General features: G+C 39.4%; 2 protein-coding genes across 2 annotated transcripts in view; both read right to left on the bottom strand.

Moving 5' to 3' along the window:
• Positions 1-20,472, bottom strand: part of LOC111841218 (uncharacterized) — a 167,562-nt gene that overhangs the window by 106,308 nt on the left and 40,782 nt on the right. The gene's annotated exons all lie outside the window — the stretch shown is intronic.
• LOC140588811 (uncharacterized) overlaps positions 12,935-20,472 on the bottom strand; it is a 34,483-nt gene continuing 26,945 nt past the window's right edge. The window contains exon 12 of the mRNA XM_072711083.1: positions 12,935-14,983. Within this exon, the coding sequence (XP_072567184.1) occupies positions 14,460-14,983 (524 nt within the window). The 3' untranslated portion in view covers positions 12,935-14,459. The remainder of the gene's footprint in view (positions 14,984-20,472) is intronic.

Here is a 20,472-nt window from a genome sequence, read left to right as displayed (position 1 = left end):
CGTCTGCTTTTTCACTTTCTCTGCGTCGCGTACGTAGCCTGCCAAAACTCAAACGCAATCGCAATTCCTTTTGCATTTGAATTTCCGACGCCTTACACGGAAACCTGTCAATCAGCGTCAGGGGTGGGTCTGTACTTTTTTTTTTTTTTTTTTTTTTTATTTGTACAAACCATTATAAACAACATTATACAACCAATTACATAACATATGCCAGAAAAATAATTTCTTCTTAATCAAAAAATTGTGAATTTCTGAAAAAGTCCATAGGTCTTTATTGCTTTCTTGTTGATAATGTTTTCCAAACTGGTGCAGTAGTCCTTAATTTCTTGAAGGAAGTGACTAAAGTTAGGCTTGGATCCTGACCATTTCTTCTTATGAATGTGAACTTTTCCCAGAATAATAAGGAGTTGTACAAGTAAAATGAAGTTATTATCATTAATTTCATTAGAATAATACATGCATATATCAAAATTATTTAACATGAAAATAATATTTGTTTTCCTTCTAATAAAATTTTCCATATCCACCCAGAAAATCCTCGTGAATGCACAATTACAGAACAGATGGATAATAGATTCTTTTTCCCCCGAACAAAAATCACAAGAGTAATCAATTTCCAAATTAAATCTCTCTAATACACTTTTAGCTGGATATATACCATGTAAAATTTTAAATGTAACCTCTTTTACTTTATTGTTTAGCCAGAACATATCACAGACACGCCAGGCTTTATTCCAATCTATCTCTCCAAAGACACTGGTCCACTTTACACACTTATGAGTAATTGTATCTCCTGCTATAATATTTCTTAGAAATTTATTCGTATAACTTTGTTTAAGAATATCTATGCCTCCTAAAAAAAAACTTTCTTTAACATACATTACCTCAAAAGAATTACTTCCACAAGATCTTACAAACTGTATAACTGGGTGAGGTATGGCATCAAACACAATTGCATACTCTTTTGGAGTAACAGGAAAACCAAATTTTTCCAAAAATTCGTTATATGCTAATAAATTACCATTTGAATTCAAAAGTTGTTTAACAAACACAATATCATTTTCATACCAATTTTTATAGAAAAGAGATTCATTTTTATATTTAATACATCTATTATTCCAAATAATATATTTATTCGGGGAGAAATTGTGTTTATATACCAGCATCCAGGCCAATAAAGCCTGCTTGTGAAAGTTGGCTAACTTTACAGGTAGTTTATCAATTTTAAAATCACATCTCAATAATAGATCTATGCCACCCATCATGTCGAACACATGTTTTGGAAATGTATACCACATGCTATCCTTTTCTTTCATAAATTTAATTAACCAATTAACCTTGAATGTATTATTTAAAGTTTCAAATCTAAGCACAGATAATCCACCTTGGCTCTTTTGTTTACATATTATTTCTTTTCTCAAATAATGATGCTTATTCCTCCATAAAAAATTAAACAACAATTTGTCTAATTCTTTGTACACCTTAGATGGCATATCCAAAGCTAAAGACACATAGACAGATCTTGATATCCCTTCTGCTTTGGATAGTAAAACCCTCCCATTCAAAGATAAATCTCTTTGAAGCCAGATATTAAATCTTGTCTTAGTTTTGTTTATTATGGGCTGGAAATTGAGCCCACTGCGTTCATTTTCATCTTTATTTATGATAACACCCAAGTATGTAACTATTTGTTTAACAGGAATACCATGTAATTCTGTTAAACTACATGTTTTAATTGGAAACAGCACCGATTTGTTTACATTCATTTTAAGCCCTGACACTGAGGAAAATTCTGTGATACAATTAATTGCTTTTGATATTTCTAAATCATTTTTCAGAAAAATAGTAGTGTCATCAGCTAATTGGGATAATTTGAATATTCTTCCAAATATGTTTATACCTTCAAATTCAGCTTTTTTTATATGTAGGGCCATAATTTGTGTAACTAATAAAAACAAAAATGGAGACAAAGGGCTACCCTGCTGTATACCTCGATTGATCTCAAATCTACCACTAGTACCTACTGATAATTTGACTGAACTATTACATCCATTGTAAATAGTTCTAACAGCTTTCTGAAAATATTCCCCAAAACCAAAATATTTAACACATCTGAACATAAACTCATGACCAACAGTATCAAATGCTTTGTAAAAATCTATGAATAAGATATATGAATCAGTTGGTATATAACAATTGTAATCAATCATATCTAAAATTAACCTAATGTTATTGCTTATATGCCTCCCAGTCATGAACCCCGATTGTTCTTCGTCAATAATCTCATTCAGACCGTTTTTTAATCTTCTAGCAAAAACTAAAGCAAGAAGTTTAGCATCATTATTCAGAAGGGTAATTGGTCTCCAGTTATCGATGTAAAGTTTATCCTTATTAGGCTTCGGGATCAATGTGATAAGACCTTGTCTTAGAGTTACAGGTAATTCCCCACATGCAACTGATTCTTTAAACATAGCTGCTAAAAAAGGAGTTAATTGAACATTGAACATCTTATAGAATTCGCATGTAAGCCCGTCATTCCCTGGAGACTTATTATCCTTCAAGCCTACTATACAATTTCTAATCTCTTCACAACTAATATCCTTGTCACAAAATAGTTTAAAATCATCATTTATCTTTTTTGTTGTTGTATCAGTAATTTTATTCAAAAACAAATCTGTTTTTCTGTCATCATAGGGTTCTGGAGTGTATAAATTCCTATAAAACTGGGTGACATATTTAGCAATTTCTTTATTATTTTCACATATTTTACTATTAATCATAAGTTTACGCACAGATGATAATTCATTATTACGTTTTTCTAAATTAAAAAAATATTTCGTATTTTTCTCACCGTGTTCAAGCCACTTCTGTCTACTCCTTATAAAGGCACCTCTAGCCTTTTTTTCATAAATGTTGTCTAATTGTGACTGCAAGTAAGCCAACTGCTTAAGCTCTTCATTCATTATATTTTGTTTACTACATAATTTCATTATTTCTTCAATTAATTTGTATTCTTTCTCTTTATTAACCTTAGCAATTGTTTTACCTATAACTATAGCTGTGCTTCTTATTTCAAATTTCATTAGTTCCCAGTTGTGACCAAATTCATTAAGTGCACATGCCCTTTTCCAATATTTCTCTATAATTTTAGCAATATTATTTTTAAATAATTCATTCTTTAATAGGGATTTGTTTAATTTCCAATAATTCGTTTTGGGACCAGTCAGACTTGCAGCATCTTTATTGATATTAATCACTATAGCTTTATGATCTGTTAACACTGAAACTTCAATTCCCACTAGTTTAACATCATTAGCACTATTTGCAGAGATTAACCAAAAATCAATACGAGATTGTTTAGTCAAATCATTATTAGCCCAGGTATACATTCTTTGCTGTGGGTAAATATATCTCCAGATATCTAAAAGATCTAATCTTGTACATATATTTTTTAGTACACACGTTTTTTCCTTTCTTTTTGGGGGCCATCGGTCTATTTCTTCATCCATAACTGTATTAAAGTCTCCACCCCAAATAATCACTGCACAGGGAAATTTAGAACACAGTTGCTCAATTTTACCCTCAATTGTTAAGAATAGATTATTATTTTTCTGCTTATTATTTGTGGCATAAACATTTACTATAATGAATTGTGAGAAATCAATACTAACATGTAGAATTATCCATCTTCCTTCAGTATCTGATTGCTTACTGTGAATGTGTCCTTTGAATTTACCTTTTAATATAACCACCCCTGCGGATTTGTTAGAACCAAATGAGAACCAAACTTCACTTCCCCACTGACTTCTCCAGAACGTTACATCTGCTTCACAAGCATGAGCCTCTTGAATAAAATAAAAGTCTGCACCTTTGCTTTGACAATACAAAAATAAAGATTTCCTTTTCAGTTGGTTTCTTATACCTCTGGCATTAATAGAAAAAATTGAAATTGACATGAACAATAACAAAGTAAAAGTTTAACGTATTCCAAGTGCACTTAGTACAAACATAGTATGTCACATATTATACTCGTTGCAATTATCAACTATAACGTTGAACTCTTTTTTTTTTTTTTTTTTTTGACTTCAGCCGTAAATATAGAAACAGTGACCAACAGCTTTACCAGTTACTGGCTGGAGTCTTTAAATATTCGTAAAGGGTGTTCATCCTTTAATTTCTTTTCCATTCACAAATGCTTTGTTCCCTACCAGGTAAGCTCTTTCTCCATTTTTCCTAGCCTTTTCTACAAACGGCCACAGACGAGCGCGCGCTGCCCTGTCATCAGCTGTTAGGTCTTCTTTCACTTGAACACCTTTGTTTTTGAGTAACTCGTTGTTCTTGGAGCCTTTCCAAAAAGCATCTCTAGCCGATCTAGACGCAAATCTGACGATCACTTGCCTTGGAAACTGCTTTTTCCCACTGCCGTCTATTCTGCCGATGCGATGAACCACATCCACTGCTGCCACGATTGCTTCACCCTCACTTCCAGGAACTGCTGCGCTGCAAAACTCTTTAACCTTAGACTTGATGTTTTCATCGCGTTCTTCAACTACTCCATATAGACGAAGATTGTACCGCCGACTATATCGATCAGTATCATTCGCCTTTTGCTCCACTTCAAAAAGTTTCTTTTGCATTTGTTCAACTCTCAGTTTCATCGTAGCATTTTCTTTTTTTAGGTCTACCACTTCTTGATGACAAAAGTCCAAGGATTTTTTAAGACCCTCAATTTGCAGTGTGTTGTGTTTAACAGCTTCATCAGTTTGGTCCGCTCTTTCGTTGATTTTGGCAGTGATGACGCGAATGATATTGTCTTGTAAGTCGGCCAAAGATGGTTCAGAACGTACTTGCATCTGTTCTTTGCGCGCTTTCTTAGAGAGTTTTTTATCCGGTGTATTGGGACTTGAGTCACAGGCTCCATTACTTTCCTTGTAAGCCCCGCAGGAATAAGAGTGTGTGTCTTGAATCACTCTCTTATCTTTGATGGTAACTATCTCCATTTTTTCCGCCACACACGATTCAACCGTCGCGTTTCCATCCATATTAAATTCTCACAGGTTCCGAGATATAATTGTCAGTATAACCAAAAGAATTGTAAAATATCGTATAAATAACTATATACACCTGATAACAGAATTATGCAACTATATTATTCAACATCGCTGACTGTGACACACTTTTTAACTTTCCTTAACAAAACAGTGCGACCAATTCGTCCGCCATCTTGCCGCCGGACCGTGGGTCTGTACTGTGGGGCGTGATTGTATGGGGAGTGACGTCACTCGCAGTAGACGACCAAGAGGGGTGTATGGAAGTAAATTAATGCAAGAGTGTCCAGCTGCAGACGCCTGTCGAGTGGAGCTCCACCGGAAATACGTCACCTCCACAGGAAATACGTGATTTTAAGGGGCGTAAAGTGGAGCTCCACAGGAAACACGTGACATGGAATTGTTTTTTACATGCCTGTGTTGACCAGCGGGGCCTCCGGGTTAATGCTGTCTGTTATGAGAAAGATTAAATTACTGGCACATGAGTGTGTTGATTGATTTTTTTTTTAAATTTAATTCTGTTTGTTGTTGCTGTCTAAATGAATTTAGCAGTTGATTGAATATAATTGTTACATGTTGATCATCATTTATACAACACATACAGTGCTGCATATAACTGGTACGCAAGTACGCATTCACCTTTAAAAGCGATACGTGCGGCAATCGATTGCTGTGACAGTGTAAATGCGTACGTATTTTATGTGCATTTGCGCTGATATGACAAGAAAATACCGTGCATTTCAACCTATATACCGCAAATGAAGTACGAATTAGCATATACAGGTTAAAATGCACAATAATTTCTTGTCATATCAGCGCAAATGCACATAAAATACGTACGCATTTGCGCTGTTCCAGCAATCGTATATAGTATATGTTTATAACAGTTAAGGCAAGACCAATATATATATTAGTAATGTGTATGGAAAGTAACATAATAGCAATTGCGTATGTATGGCATGTTTATAACTGCTCATCTTATGACCAATATATATATTCCACAAACTAGATCAGACCAGATATATATATATATATGTGTATATATATATATATATATATATAATAATTTCTCTAGCGTATAAATGAACAAAAACATACTTTGTTTACATTTTACAACTGAAATTCCGCTGTAACACACAGTTTGGTCACGTGTTTCCTGTGGAGCTCCACTTTACGCCCCTTAAAATCACGTATTTCCTGTGGAGGTGACATATTTCCGGTGGAGCTCCACTCTACAGGCGTCTGCAGCTGGACCCTTCTCAATTAATGACAAAAGTCGTTGATGAAAAAAACACGTTGAATTACACTTATCGAAGCAAATGGCTAAACAAGAACCAGAAACACTGTGTTTAACTCGGATCTTTCTGCAACCTACACTATATGGACAAAAATCTTGGGACACTCCTCTGAATCACTGAATCCAGCTGTTTCATTCAGACCCATTGCCACAGGTGTATAATGTTATATCCGTGGCCATGTTGGATAGCGAGTACAGCTCCGACTACGACCGAACGCTACACAACTTTCAATGGGAGATTTGCGGAGACTTTAAATTGCAGTCTGGTAGCACACCACAACAGCGCATGCGCACATTCCATAATTACTTTCGTCTTCCTTACTACGGAAGCAACGCAACATATAAAATCAAGTACTTAGATAGGCAGTCAGGTTTACAGAAGAGTGTGAAAGAATGGGTCCTTCTGAAGAGCTCAGCTCACTGAATTTAGCCGTGGTGCTGTCATAGCATGCCACCTTTGTTATAAATCAGTTTGTGAAATATCTTCCCTGCTAGATATTCCACAGTTAACTGTAAGTGGCATTATTGCAAAGTGGAAGTGTTTAGGAACAAAAGAAACTCAGCCACAAAGTGGCAGACCTCATAAAGTCACTGAGGGCTGAGGTGCATAGTGCATAAAAGTCACCAACACTGTGTTGACTCAACTGCAGTGTTACAAATGTACTTCCTCTGGCATTAACCCCATGCAGCACAAAGACTGTGCAGCAGGAGCTTCGTGGAATGGGCTTCCATGGCTGAGCAGCTGCATGCAATCCTCACATCACCAAGCATAATGCAAAGTGTCGGATGCAGTGGTGTAAAGCACACTGCCACTGGACTCTGGAGCAGTGGAAATGTGTTCTGTGGAGTGATGAATCACTTCTCTGTCTGGCAGTTTGATGGATGAGTCTGGGTTTCGCAGATGCCAGGAGAACGTTACCTGCCTGACTGCATTGTGCCAGCTGTAAAGTTCGGTGGAGGAGGGGTAATGGTATGGGGTTGGTTTTCATGGATTGACCCCTTAGTTCTGTTGAAGGGAATTCTTAGTGCTTCAGCATACCAAGACATTTTGGACAATTCTATGCTTCCAACTTTGTGGGAACAGTTTGGGGAAGGTCCTTTCTGTTACAGCATTACTGTGCCCCAGTGCACAAAGCAAGGTCCATAAAGACATGGTTGGGTGCAGCACAACCCCAGGGCAGCAGGATAAAGGTGCAGGACAGTGGCATAAAAAGAAGTGTCCCGTTAAAATGGAGTCATCGCGCATAGATCCGCTTTCTTATAATTTAATTCCGAACCTCTTATATTTAGTAATCTATGTTTTGTCTCCACCTAGTGGCCTCCCTGAAAAGTACACATTGTTTCTGGAAGGGTCGCTTGTTCTGTGAATTGACGTGTCCAGTGGATATAAGAAATATGGCAGCAGCTTGATATACAGACATTATAACTGACTACAGCAGGGGTGCCCACACTTTTTCAGCTTGCGAGCTATTTATAAATGACCAAATGAAAATGATCTACCTACTATAACAATGCAAAACATATGTATACAAATATTGAGTATTCTTTAATATTATTATTATCTGTTGTTATTATTATTATTATTATTATTAATAATAATAATTTCCCTTTGGGACAAATAAAGTATTTTTTAATTGAACTGGGATTTTAGTTCCTTCACCTTTCTCTTTCTAAGCTCGCTTTTCGGAGGGAAGTTAATGTCGTAGTTTTTATGAACAGTCCGAAAATGCCGCTCCACATTTCCCTTCTTCGGAATAGCAACGGCAGACTGAGGCCCAATCCCAAACTATACCCTCGACACTCTGCCTTCATTTCGAGTCACACTCCCGCCGAGTCACCCTCACAACACGCCCTATACACTTAAACTGAAGGAAATTGTCACAAGAAAGATTTGAGACAGACTTGCCCTCGTAGCGCCTTTTTACAGTCTTCTTTACCGGAAAGAGGAAATGCATTACGTAGTGATTTGACGAAATGGATCCATCAAGAAGCTGTATTGTATTTTCTTTAATGACATATCAGTTATTTTTAAAAAGCACAAAGTTTATCTAATGCGAGAAGACGACGGCTACGTCGGTTTTAAGTATGTACATGTGTCATATTGACGATTGTACAATTTCTACCATAGCTAACTTAGTTTACACGCATAAAACATTACGCATTACTTCTGTACCAAATACCAGATCCAGATATGTAGAGGAAAAAACAGGCAAATATGCTGTTATTATTGCTGGTGTGATGTTGATAGAGTTTGCGTACGAATGTTTCTTCGCGTGGTTTCTAGTTTGAAAAGTACACAAAATCTCTCGTAATCGGATCACGATAAAATCGATCTGTACTGACCAGCTATAAATAACTGCTTTCCTAATTTTTTTTCGGCAGCAATGAATTATAACATATAACATAGACTTTCTATGTGTATTTCACAGTGCTGTTAGAATCCAATTATTAAATTATCGCGCTGTTCTGTTTCCTGTGCGCTAGGAATTATGGGATATGGAAGTGGTAGTGAAATCGCGCGAGCCACCATCGTTGCTGACTCGCTAAAGGAGGGGCAGGCGTCTGCAGCTGGGCACTCTTGACTGCAGCTGGACACTCTTGGGGCTTTGAGGCACACTTCAACATGGCGACGGGTCTCGGGAACGCGCAAACGAAGGCGGAGTGGTGAGGCGGAGTGTGTAGGGACCGGTTTGGGATTGGGCCTGACAGATGAGGCAAATGCACTTCGAATATGACATGGTGGGGAAAAAAACAGTCCCCCCCCGCATTCCGTATGGAAGTGGCAGGTTTTTGGCTTCTTACTTGGTCCAGCTCCCCCATTCATTTTTATACCCTTTCTTAAGTTTAATAGAAATAAATTGGAGGCTAACTAGGCGACTCGGCCGCTTGCTGGAGTTTGGCAGCAGCTGGTGCGGTTGAACGCGTCGTCCATCCGCTATTTTTTATGCCATACGATCTACCCAGACTACCTCTGCGATCGACCAGTGCGGGTGGCGAGAGTGGGTGGGCACCTGCCCCTTCTGTCCGACGGGGGCGTAACAAGAATTTGCAGTGGGGTGGGGGTGGGGTTATTATTTGATAAAACAAATTTCATTATTTAATCAAATAAATAATTTTATTTACTTCATTCCACTGAACCAGGGCAGCAACAGGATATAATTATATTTTCCAGTGATTTTTGTTTCTGTTATGTCTTCAGTTAAATGGTTACTATTTACACTGATTTACTCTAATTGTGTTAGTAGTGAAGTGAATTTATTTAATTTAATCCACCAGACTGTGGTTTCATTATGTTACTCAGTCATGCTTTGGGTGACGCTGAAGCAGGACATTAATAGGACAGAACAGAAAGCCTTTATTGTCATTATACAGGGAGGAAATACAGTAAATAGGCATAAATATATAAAATGTACATATACAGGGGAGGGGGAAAGCCCCCCCCCCCCACTCATCAGGATTACATTTAGTTACATTTTAGTCAGAGAGAAAAACTGTTATTTTTGTCAAACATACATTTCTTTTTTTTTTATTATTCACTTTTTATTGATATATACCCAAATACACTTCAAATTATGCATATCAATATAAGACACATAACATAAGAAAAAAAAATACATACATAAAACTATATACAAAAAGGGAGTGATCAATAAGATACAACCAGAGCATGTGAGCGGAGCGGTGAGAATTTCCGCTCCTCGCTCACGAGGCTGTTGGCCACGCCCGCTCCTCCGCTCTAATTCGCACTAAGCTGCTCCGCTCAACACCGCTCCTCGCTCCACTAAAATGTCCTCCCGCTCCAGTCAAATCGCTCCACGCTCGCTCCAATTTAAAAGAGGAACAAATAATCTGCATGCCTAACAAATGTCACCTTAAACCGAAGCCTTATGTCATAAAGAAATATGAGCAACGGCAACATTGCCAGTCATAACAGAAAATATTTATTTTTAAGCAACCTATCGGCAACAACGGACAGGTTTGGAAATGGCATTCCACACAAAAATAGGCTTAAAAATAAAGGAATCAGTGGGTTTAATAGCCTAAAGAATATAGACACGTTTTAAATTCCTCAATTTTTTTCTGTTGATGCAGCACGTCTCTAAAATAAAATTTTACGTTACGTGAAATTAAAAAAAATCTTATTAGACCTACTTTGAATGACAAAACGAATTTATTTGATTACCAATATTTACTTTATAGGCTTTTATACTTTAATTTACTTTATAGACTTGATATGCTACAACCATATAAAACTTGCACGCGTTTTGCTCTGGCTTCCGCTTGTTCGCGTAGCACACTCATGTTTCTGAGAAAAGTGATTCCAAAGTGAATCTTTACTCACTGAAACAGTTTCACCACATTGTTGTTCTTGCTGTACATTCTTGTCATCTATACGTTTGATAAGAATAGTACACTTGTATGATTTATCCGTTTCCTTTGTGAAATACTTTGCGAATTCCATCTCGGCCAATTTGTGTAACAGTCTTGATAATTGTACAGATGAATTCTGGGTAGATTCGGGCACGCCTCAGAATTGTAGTGTGAGCGGTATCGGAGCGAAATTGGAGCGAGACAAAGCGACCGCTCCAGCCTTAATTAGAAATTCCGCTCCGCTCACATGCTCTGGATACAACCTAATAAAAAATAAAAATAAGGTCAGGCCTGTTAGATTTTACATATTTAACCCATTTATCCCAATTTAAGGTAAATTGTTCCAATGTCTGATTAACCAATGCTGTTATCTTTTCCATTTTATAAATGTCTATTATAATGTCCGTCCACATGTTTAATGTTGGGCTTTCCTGTGATAACCATTTCTTGGTAATAGATTTCTTAGGAGCTGCCAACAATATATTCATTAAATATTTATCTCGTTTCAACCACTCGATCAATACATCCAAAATATATTGTTTTGCTTTCTAGCAGTATATCACACATAAAAATGTTTTGTAGAGTACTGTGGATTACTTTCCAATATTCTTTTATGAGAGGGCAGTCCCAAAAAAATATGGTAATGGTGAGCTTTTTGATACCCACAATTTCTCCAACAGAATGAAGTATACTATAGTGAGACGTCTGAATTGGTGAAATAAAATATCTTATAATAGTCTTCCATCCAAACTCTTTCCAATTTTGTGACCTAGTGCATTTCCACTGAGATTTCCATACTGTTGTCCATTCTTCCTCAGATATAGTAATCCTTCCTTCTTTTTCCCATTTTTCTTTAATATATGAAGTTGAGTGTGTTTTAAGAGTTAATAACCCCTTATAAAAGCAGGGCTGTGGAGTCGGAGTCGAGGAGTCGGAGTCGGAGACAATTTTGGGTACCTGGAGTCGGAGTCGGAGTCGGCAAAAAGTTAACCGACTCCGACTCCTACTAAATTTAAATGGGAATTAAAAAAGTAAGTTGAAATGTCCCAATTCACAAACAATCATAATGAACTACTTCTCTGCTGTAAGAATAAAGCCCAATGCATGCAGTGCATAATGTTACCACAAAACGAACATGTCAAGTAACCATGAAGCATGCTTTTCATTGACTGTATGCGTCACTATATGGGATGTAATGCACAGGTAAGGTGCGGCACCGCTTTCCATTGTGTCGTGTTCCACTGTTACAGGGAACTGTGAACCTAGCCTAAAGCCCCCCATACATTTACAGATGCACTGCCGATTTTTCGGCCGTTCAACGAGTCATCACGCGTCAAACGCCTGAAAAATCATCTGGTGTGTTCTCAGCTCCGTCAGCTCCCCTTCGCTATGCGCTAGTGAAGGGGGCCGAAGGAGCCGAGAACACAGATCTCCCTACCTGTCTCCAGCAGAGGCTCGTTCTGCTGTTCAGCTGGCCGGTGAGTGACACAATGCACTAAACTTCCGGCTGGCTGACAGAGGAGACAGCCACTGCAGCAGACAGAGGCATCACATTACTTTGGATGGGGGCGGTGGTCGAGATTTTCGGCAAGCTGGATCTGCCCGTCCATGTGGACACCCGCAATCTGCGGCCGCCAATCAATTGCCGCGATTGTACACGCACATCGGTCGGTGGCAAAATCCTTGTTTTCATTGTGTTTGTCTTTAATCTGGCATTATAGTAGAGTGTTGGCTTCCTAGCCAGTAGTTCTGTGGTGAAATGACATGTATGTTGCCTTCCTTTCCTTCAATGGATGTAGAAAATACATTAGCATAGTATATACATACAGAGGAGTCGGGGAGTCGGAGTCGGAAGATTTAGAAACTGAGGAGTCGGAGTCGGAGCATTTATCTACCGACTCCACAGCCCTGTATAAAAGCCTGAAATTATACCCTTGCTCATACCTGATTTATAAGCTTTTTTAAACAATTCCACTAGATGTGTACCTGCCTCAGTGACATTATCAAACAACTAACCCTGAACAAAGCTAGAAATAAAGTCTAGCAGTGGGGGGAAATCTATCCCACCTTTCGGCAAGGGGCCCCCACTACAGCCCATGAAATAGTAACTAAAACAATTTGAAGCGAACATGAAAAAAGTCCCTATTCCTCCTTTATATATTTTCTTGTTTCAGTTGGGAAAAAGAGGACAAACGCAAAGAGAAAAAAAAAAAGAAGCTAGTTTAAACACATTTCAATTATATATTCGGACGAAAATTGCTCGTTGTATGTAAAGTTCTATTTAGCCCACCAGCTCTTCGAGATTAGTAAATCATGACTCCTCTGGGTGAGGTGAGGTATGTCTTCTGAAACCTCGCAGTCTCTCTCTGATGCCTCGCTCTCGCTCCTCTCTCCTTCCCCGTTTACCTGCTCTGTCCACTATGTTCCAGGCTGTGCGGGACAACTGTTCAGCCAGACTCTCTCTCGGTGCAATTACGCTGACGGGCAGACCTCTATCTTTCATATCTGTTGTCGCCTCATCCGCTGTGTGGTACAGCTTTATCCCTTCTTTGTAGAAGACTCGTAGTTTAGCAGGGAACGGAGTTTGGAATCGAATATTCCTCTCCTTTAACAGGCGCTTTGCTTCAAAGTAGTCCCTACGTTTTCGTAAGACTTGATAGTCGTGATCAAAATATATTAGTCTCTCATTCATCAACACCCTCTTCTTTCCCCAAGCTTTGCGTAAAATCTCGTCTTTGATTTTGTAGCGGAGAAATCTAATCACAATGGACCGCGGCTTATCGTTTCTGTCCTCGGAAGTCCTCGGGCCGAGCACCCGGTGCGCACTCTCAATGCCGAGATCAGTGGTTGGGGGAATTTCCAGCGTGTCCCGTAATAGCTTTTTCACAAATTCTTCCGTAGACGACCCCTCCGTTCCTTCTGGAATATTGTATACCCTCATATTCTTCCGTCGAGATCTCCCTTCCTGATCAAGTAGTTTGCTTTCTTGCTGTTTCATCACTTTTATCATCTTGCTTAGCACTTGCTCCACTTGCAGCGTGTGGCTCAGTGGGCTAAGCCTGTGTGCCTGTAATCACAAGGTCATTGGTTCAAGCCCAGCCTCAGCACGTCTGTGGGTCCTTGAGCAAGACCCTTAACCCCCAGCTCCCTGGGCGCCCCAACAGATGGCTGCCCTTCACAGACAGCTTACTCTACAAAGAGCAAGTTGAGGGAGGCGTAAAAACAATTTCCCCACGGGGATCAATAAAGTATCTATTATTATTATATTTTCAACACGGTCTTCCACTTTTTCTATTCGCGTCTCCACCTCCCCTATCTTATGATTAACAGTAGCGAGCTCAGTTTTAATATCATTTAGTTGTTGTTTTGTGTCCTTCCGAAAGTCCCATATCCCTTCCAACACTTTCGCTAAGCTTGCTATGTCCTGAGGGGAGTTAGCATTAGCCCCATCACCGCTCGCCGTATTTTCTGCACCTAACGACTCATCAGTTGTGTCTTTTTTATTTGCATCCCTTTTCCCCATTCTGGCCTCACTTATCAAATCAACTGTTATCGAGTAATTTTATATTTGACTATATTATGAGGCGAAAAATATATTATTACCGGAGGAGCTATTCCTCTAGGCTGCCATTCTAGGTGGTGACGTCACCGGAACCCCCTCAAACATACATTTCAGAGTAAAAAGGATTATAAAGGTTAAAAAGCAGAGATTTTACCTTTTTGCCAGGAGAACCAGCAACACGTCACAGTGACACTGAGGAGTTTATAGTATAAACCCCAAACCCTGGATAGAGGGGCTCAGTGAATGAGGAGGTGAGTCTGTACAGGGGGGTCAGTCCATCAGAGGAGACTCTGTAGAAGGACAGAGCACCAGCCCCCCAGTCCAGATACACTCCTACTCTGCGGGAGCCTGAGGGCTTTATGGGTATGAGAGTCTCTTTATTATTGTGCCAGACAGAGTAACTGTCAGGATTACAGCACAGACTCCATGACTTGTCATTGAATCCAAGCTCACAGTCACTCCCTCCTTTCCTCCCGATCCCTTTATAAGTCACTCCTATCAGGGCTGCATCTCCATCCCACTCAGCCTCCCAGTAACAGCGGCCAGTCAGACTCTCTCTGCACAGAACTTGGGGGCGGAAGTCAAATCTCTCTGGATGATCAGGATATGGCTGCTTCTCTGCCCCCCGTGTCACCTTCCTGTTCCCCCCTGACAGAGACAGGCGTCTGTGTGCTGTGTTGGGGTCCAGCGTCAGCTGGCAGGAGTCTGTAGGCAGGAGGGAGAATTATTAATACCATCAGGCAGCCTGTACTTTATGTTTCTGTACAATATAAAAACAGCACAGCTTCCCCGAACGAAGCGGGAACTGAAGTTTATGAAATAGCTCAGGAAACGTCGGACGGCGCGCGACTTCAAATTTACTGATACACGTGACTCTTTTCTACAGCTACAGATTGCACTGTTACAGATGCTCAGGTGTTTTGCACCAATAATACCTCCATATCGGATGCTGCGCAACGCCGGCGGGAAGAGCCGCCAAAATGCTGCGCGAGCTAAACTAACAGCTTAATTACGGGTAAATAAAATTACAAGCAGCGACATTCATCAGACACATTCACCACAAGCATATTTACCACAAGACGGCACCAGATATTAATACTAAAAGTCAGTGTCTTTCCTTCTAACCGCTAAATCCGGCGCGTGCGGCGCCTTGCTGCTCTCCGTCTTTCTACAGGGAGTTTACCTTTGAAAATGACCATCAATAACAGAATATTTAAATAATATTATTACATATTTAAAGTAGGGCTGGACAATAATTCGATATCAATATATATCGCGATAGAATTTTTTCAATAACGGTGATACGATTTTCAAACACATTTCCGATATTTCGATATACATTTGAACCCACTTATCTCGTCTTCGGTTAACTCGCCAACCCTATTAAGTCGACGTTTTTGAAGTGGAACCGCCAAATTCCCTCTTTGTCTTAGCATTTTCTCATCGGTTATGTCGATTCTTTTATGTCGCCGAACCCTAATATCTCGAGCACAAAAGAGGGCCAAAATCACCACTTAACATCGGTTATCTCGATCCCCGTGACGATTCGCCGGCTTTTAAAAATGTATCACAAGGTGTATTCGCTAAACAGGGTGTATTCAAATCGCATTCGCATGGTAATTTGCTGAACAACGCAGCTGTGAAACGCGATCCAGGTAAAACTTTTTTAGACAGCATAAATAATATTGAAGCATTTGTTTTCATGCAGACTGTTAAAGGCAAAAGCAACAAAGCATTTTAGACTTTGTAAAGAAACCATAGTAACCGCGTGTATGATACTTTTCAGAGCTGTGTCAGAGCGAAATGACTCGTGAATTTAATTTTGACACTGGTTAGCTTTTTGTAAAAACGAACTACAGTACACCCCGCAGGTTTTTTGTGATTTTGTGAGCGATCTGTGTTTTCAATGTTGGAGAACATAATTAAAGGTTTGTATCGAGAAACGACGGTGGTTTTTATTGTATACTGGTAAATCTCTGCTGTTAGTTGGTGCACATATGCCTTTTGTTAGCCAATATGTATGTCGGGGCCGGCTCTACGCTGGGGCAAGAGGGGGCAACGCCCCCTTAAGCAAACGTCCTGCCCCCTTAAATCAAACTTTTAGAAGTTGAGGAAGAAAATAATAATTAACCACAAACTGAATATGGACAAGATTTACTATAAGAGCTGAAAAATCCACTGAAAAAGGCACAAACGAGATGATAAGTTTCACTTCTTGTTCGCTCTTTCCCTCCGCGTTCTGTTTGTGCGCGGGCTCACACGGCACTCGGCAGAGATCCCCCACTCACCCTCCCCCCAGCTAAACATCCAATCACTGTTAGCATGCAAATGAGCCAGTTTCTCAGTAGGCAGGGCAGAGCGAAATGAGCTGCGCGATTGCGGGAGGTTTAGAGGAAGCAGCACTCTCTCTCGTCAAAATCATAGAGACTCGTGAGATCATGGTTCGAATTATTTTTGTATATTTGGGGGGGGTCTTGATCGGGGGGTACTGTACCCCCCAGTACCCCCCGATCAAGACCCCCCCAAATAGACAAAAATAGCAGTTGGGGGGTCTTAACATTTTTCTTTTCTTTTTTTTTTTAAAGAAAGATAACTAGGGATGCACCGAAATTAAAATTCTTGGCCGAAACCGAAAACCAAAAAAGAGGAAACGAAGGCCAAAAACCGAAACACCGAAAGAAATTATGCCAGTAATTAGTACCATTGCATTTATGGCTATGACTGTGTAAAATCAAGGCATTGCGATTGCATAAATTAATATTAAAGTTTCAAAGAATAAATCAGTTACAAATTATGAAAATATTTATTTAGCACATTGCAACAATGCACAGTATAAAATAAAATAAAATTCAAACTTAAATGTTTAACTTAACCGCACTCTCATATCCAGCATGGCGATCGGGATGTTTGGATTTCAGGTGATAAATTAAACCCGACGTGGAGAAAGTCTTTGCAGACGCACCCCCTCTTGAAATTTCGGCATTACATGTTTTGCAAATCGCTATCCGTGGGTCTTTCTCAGATATATTGAAATACGTCCACACCGCAGACATGCTGCTTCAGACAAGCACGTGCAGGCCCCGGTTTCTGTTTGCGTCATCACAACATACTGTTTCGGCCGTGTTTTTCGGTGATAAAAATCTTTCGGCCGGAAACCGAAAATGCACTTTTGGGCCATTTTCGGCCGAAAATTTTCGGTGGCCGAATATTCGGTGCATCCCTGAAGATAAAATCTTCCTACAAGGTTTAGGTGAGTTTCTGTTTGTGTCATATAAAACGATTTCAGACACCCCTAGTGTGGACTGTACCATTTTAACCACCTCAGCGCTAGAAGCAGGTTAGCCAGTCGGTTACGTCATTCATTCTCATTGAGCGACTTGTTCGTTGTGATTTCAAGATTTCAAGATTCTTTATTCGTCACATACATAGTTATAACTAGGGATGAGCGAGTACAGCATTATCTGTATCCGTATCTGTTAACCATATGAATTATCTGTATCTGTACTCGGAATGGGCGGGGCCTAACCCGGAAGTGGGCGGGGTTTGACCTGGAAGTGGGTCGGGTTGTCTTTAAATGGGCGGGGCTTTAACCGGTATGTTATTTTAAGCATGCAATTGATATGGGTTGATCAGAAGTTGTTATATTTATTACTGCTTAGAAAACTATTTACATGACAGCATCAGCATTGAGCTTCAGATCAGTGGTTTTGATCACGATAACAAACGAACTATATACAGAAGTTTTGCAACAATGAATACAACACATGCGGTTGCAATTATGAAGTAAAATGTAATGAACAAGAGTTTTCATCTCAACATAACTTTCTTTTTTTAACTTTTAATTTTTTTATGATCAGTGTGATTTCTTTTTTTTTGGTTCTTTTTTATTTTTTTTATTTCTACACCAGGTATGTGTGAGTGTGTGTGAGTGAGTGAGTGAGTAAGAGAGAGACAGAGAGAGAGAGAAAGAGAGGGGGGGGAGTTTGTGTGTGTAGCTTAATTTGTAATATTAATTATACCACAACTACCTTTATTTTTTTTTATAAAATACAGCAAGAAAGTGTCAGACACTCAGTGCGTGAAGTAAAAAAAACTGGTTAGAGCCAGCTGACAGTTTAAAAAAGAAAAAAAAAACTCCGACAGGCAGAGACGCGAGTCGCATTCTACAAACAAACCTGAAGCTGAAGAAACCCTAAACGTTAACGGAAAAAACCCGCGATCCTGAGTGACTGAGGGAGAGACAGAGAGAGAGAGAGCGCTGTTCTCTTCTCTTCTCAGTGTTCTGTGTGTGAGTGAGCAGAGCGGGACACAGCAACACAATAAATCTGTATGTGTGTAGGGGAGGGGCGCTGTGACTAGTTGATCACAGAACGCAGACACAGTCAGCTACCCAATGAGAATTTTTATTCAATCCGAGCACAGATATTGACTTGTATTACTCGTATGATACTCGTACTCGTCAAAAGTGCTTTATCCGTACCGGATACTCGTTTCAGCCGAGTATCCGGCTCAACTCTAGTTATAACAAGCACAACATGTAGTGAAATGAACCCTGACCAATCCTATTTTTCAGTTTTATATTTCAAGACTCGGTGAATTCATTTTTTCTTTTTCATAACTTAGCCTACCCTTTTTAGTTTTGGTAATATCGGCAATAGTGAAAAGTGTTTTGTTGGGTTCAAGCTTGTTTGATATAGGCCATCCAATTAAGGTAAATGTCATGTTTTTACTTGTTTTAATCTGATGAGGAATATTTTATTTTATTTTTTGTTGTTTTACTTTTCAGTTTTCCCCCTGAGGGATTGCCACCTTACTGTGGTCAGGGGCTTTGTGTGCATCAGTGACCCTAAGAGCTACACCAGCAGAAGCTTAGCCTTCAGGTGGGACACCCAAGTTGGACAGGTCTTAGGGCAGAGGCCTGACAAAGTGCAATCCAATTACATGACAAAAACAGTTATCCAGAGCACCACCCCACCCCTTTCCCGCCTTTGTCGCCACCATGTGCCCCCTTCACATTTCTGTCTGCCCCCTCATATATGCATGTCTAGAACCGGCCCTGATGTATGTACATATTTATAGCATGCCGATCGCGTCAAACAAATCACGGCAATGCCAAAAACACTAAAAACCCGTGCATGTACATTCTCAGTTATTAACGCACATAAATAAATTTCAAGCACATGTTAATATATTGCTGCCATATTGGTTTTCGGTTATCTCGATCATCGGTTATCTCGACGCTTTTTGGCAACCCCCTAGGCCGGCGACATAACCGGGTTCGACTGTATATGAATAATCAGCCTGTTCTAGTTTAAATGGAAATATATTATTGTTAATAAGCTGGAAGTACCAAAAGCTGAGTTTTATTTATTTGATAGTTTATTTCACATTTCTTGTTTGTAAAGGCTAAATACAAATAAAAAGTGAACCTTATTTTTTTTTTGTACTGTTTTTATTTAAAAAAAAATATATATATAATTTTAATAGGAGGAGCCTGGAGGTATTATAGACTTTGCAAATTCAGTTTGCAGACATCCATTGTGTGTGTCCTCTGCAGTTTTTTCCTGAGGCTTTTTAATATTGTCCATATCGATATCGGAATTATATAGTTTCGACCAAAATCAAGAAATATATCGTGATATAAATTTTTGCCATATCGTCCAGTCCTAATTTAAAGTGATATTTAATAAAGGTTTGGACCCGGATTCTGATACAAACGCCTCCGAAGACGATTCTGGCGCCGGAGTTACGCTCCATGAGGATCCAGTATTTGCAGCGATTGTCTGACATGGTCTTTAGTCACAGCAAAGCCGCTCTGAATGCATTTCACATGCATCGGCTTATTTCCGTGAAGCGTGTCAGACTGTATCTACTGATCCGGGAGAAACACTGCGGTGTCAAGCGGGGCGGAATAGGTGCCGCGCAAAGTCGGCAAACTGATTATAATACCATCAACAAACCATCAATAAAAGCGGATTAAACTACACAGATCGTGCATCTTGAAAAACAGAAAGGTTATCTCATTAGTTCAGAAAAATAGGATGATTATTACGTTAATTTGGAAAAACATTGTTCAGCTCAAGAGCTGTGTGGTAATTAGCACAAGGAGTTGAATCAGGTGTTAAATGAGGGTGAACCCAAAATGTGCAGGGCTCCGGCCCTACAGGCCTTGATTTGGGCACCCCTGGTCTAAG

Source organism: Paramormyrops kingsleyae, chromosome 4, assembly GCF_048594095.1.
Source record: "Paramormyrops kingsleyae isolate MSU_618 chromosome 4, PKINGS_0.4, whole genome shotgun sequence".
Lineage (NCBI taxonomy): Eukaryota > Metazoa > Chordata > Actinopteri > Osteoglossiformes > Mormyridae > Paramormyrops > Paramormyrops kingsleyae.
This window is presented reverse-complemented; position numbering and strand designations above follow the sequence as displayed.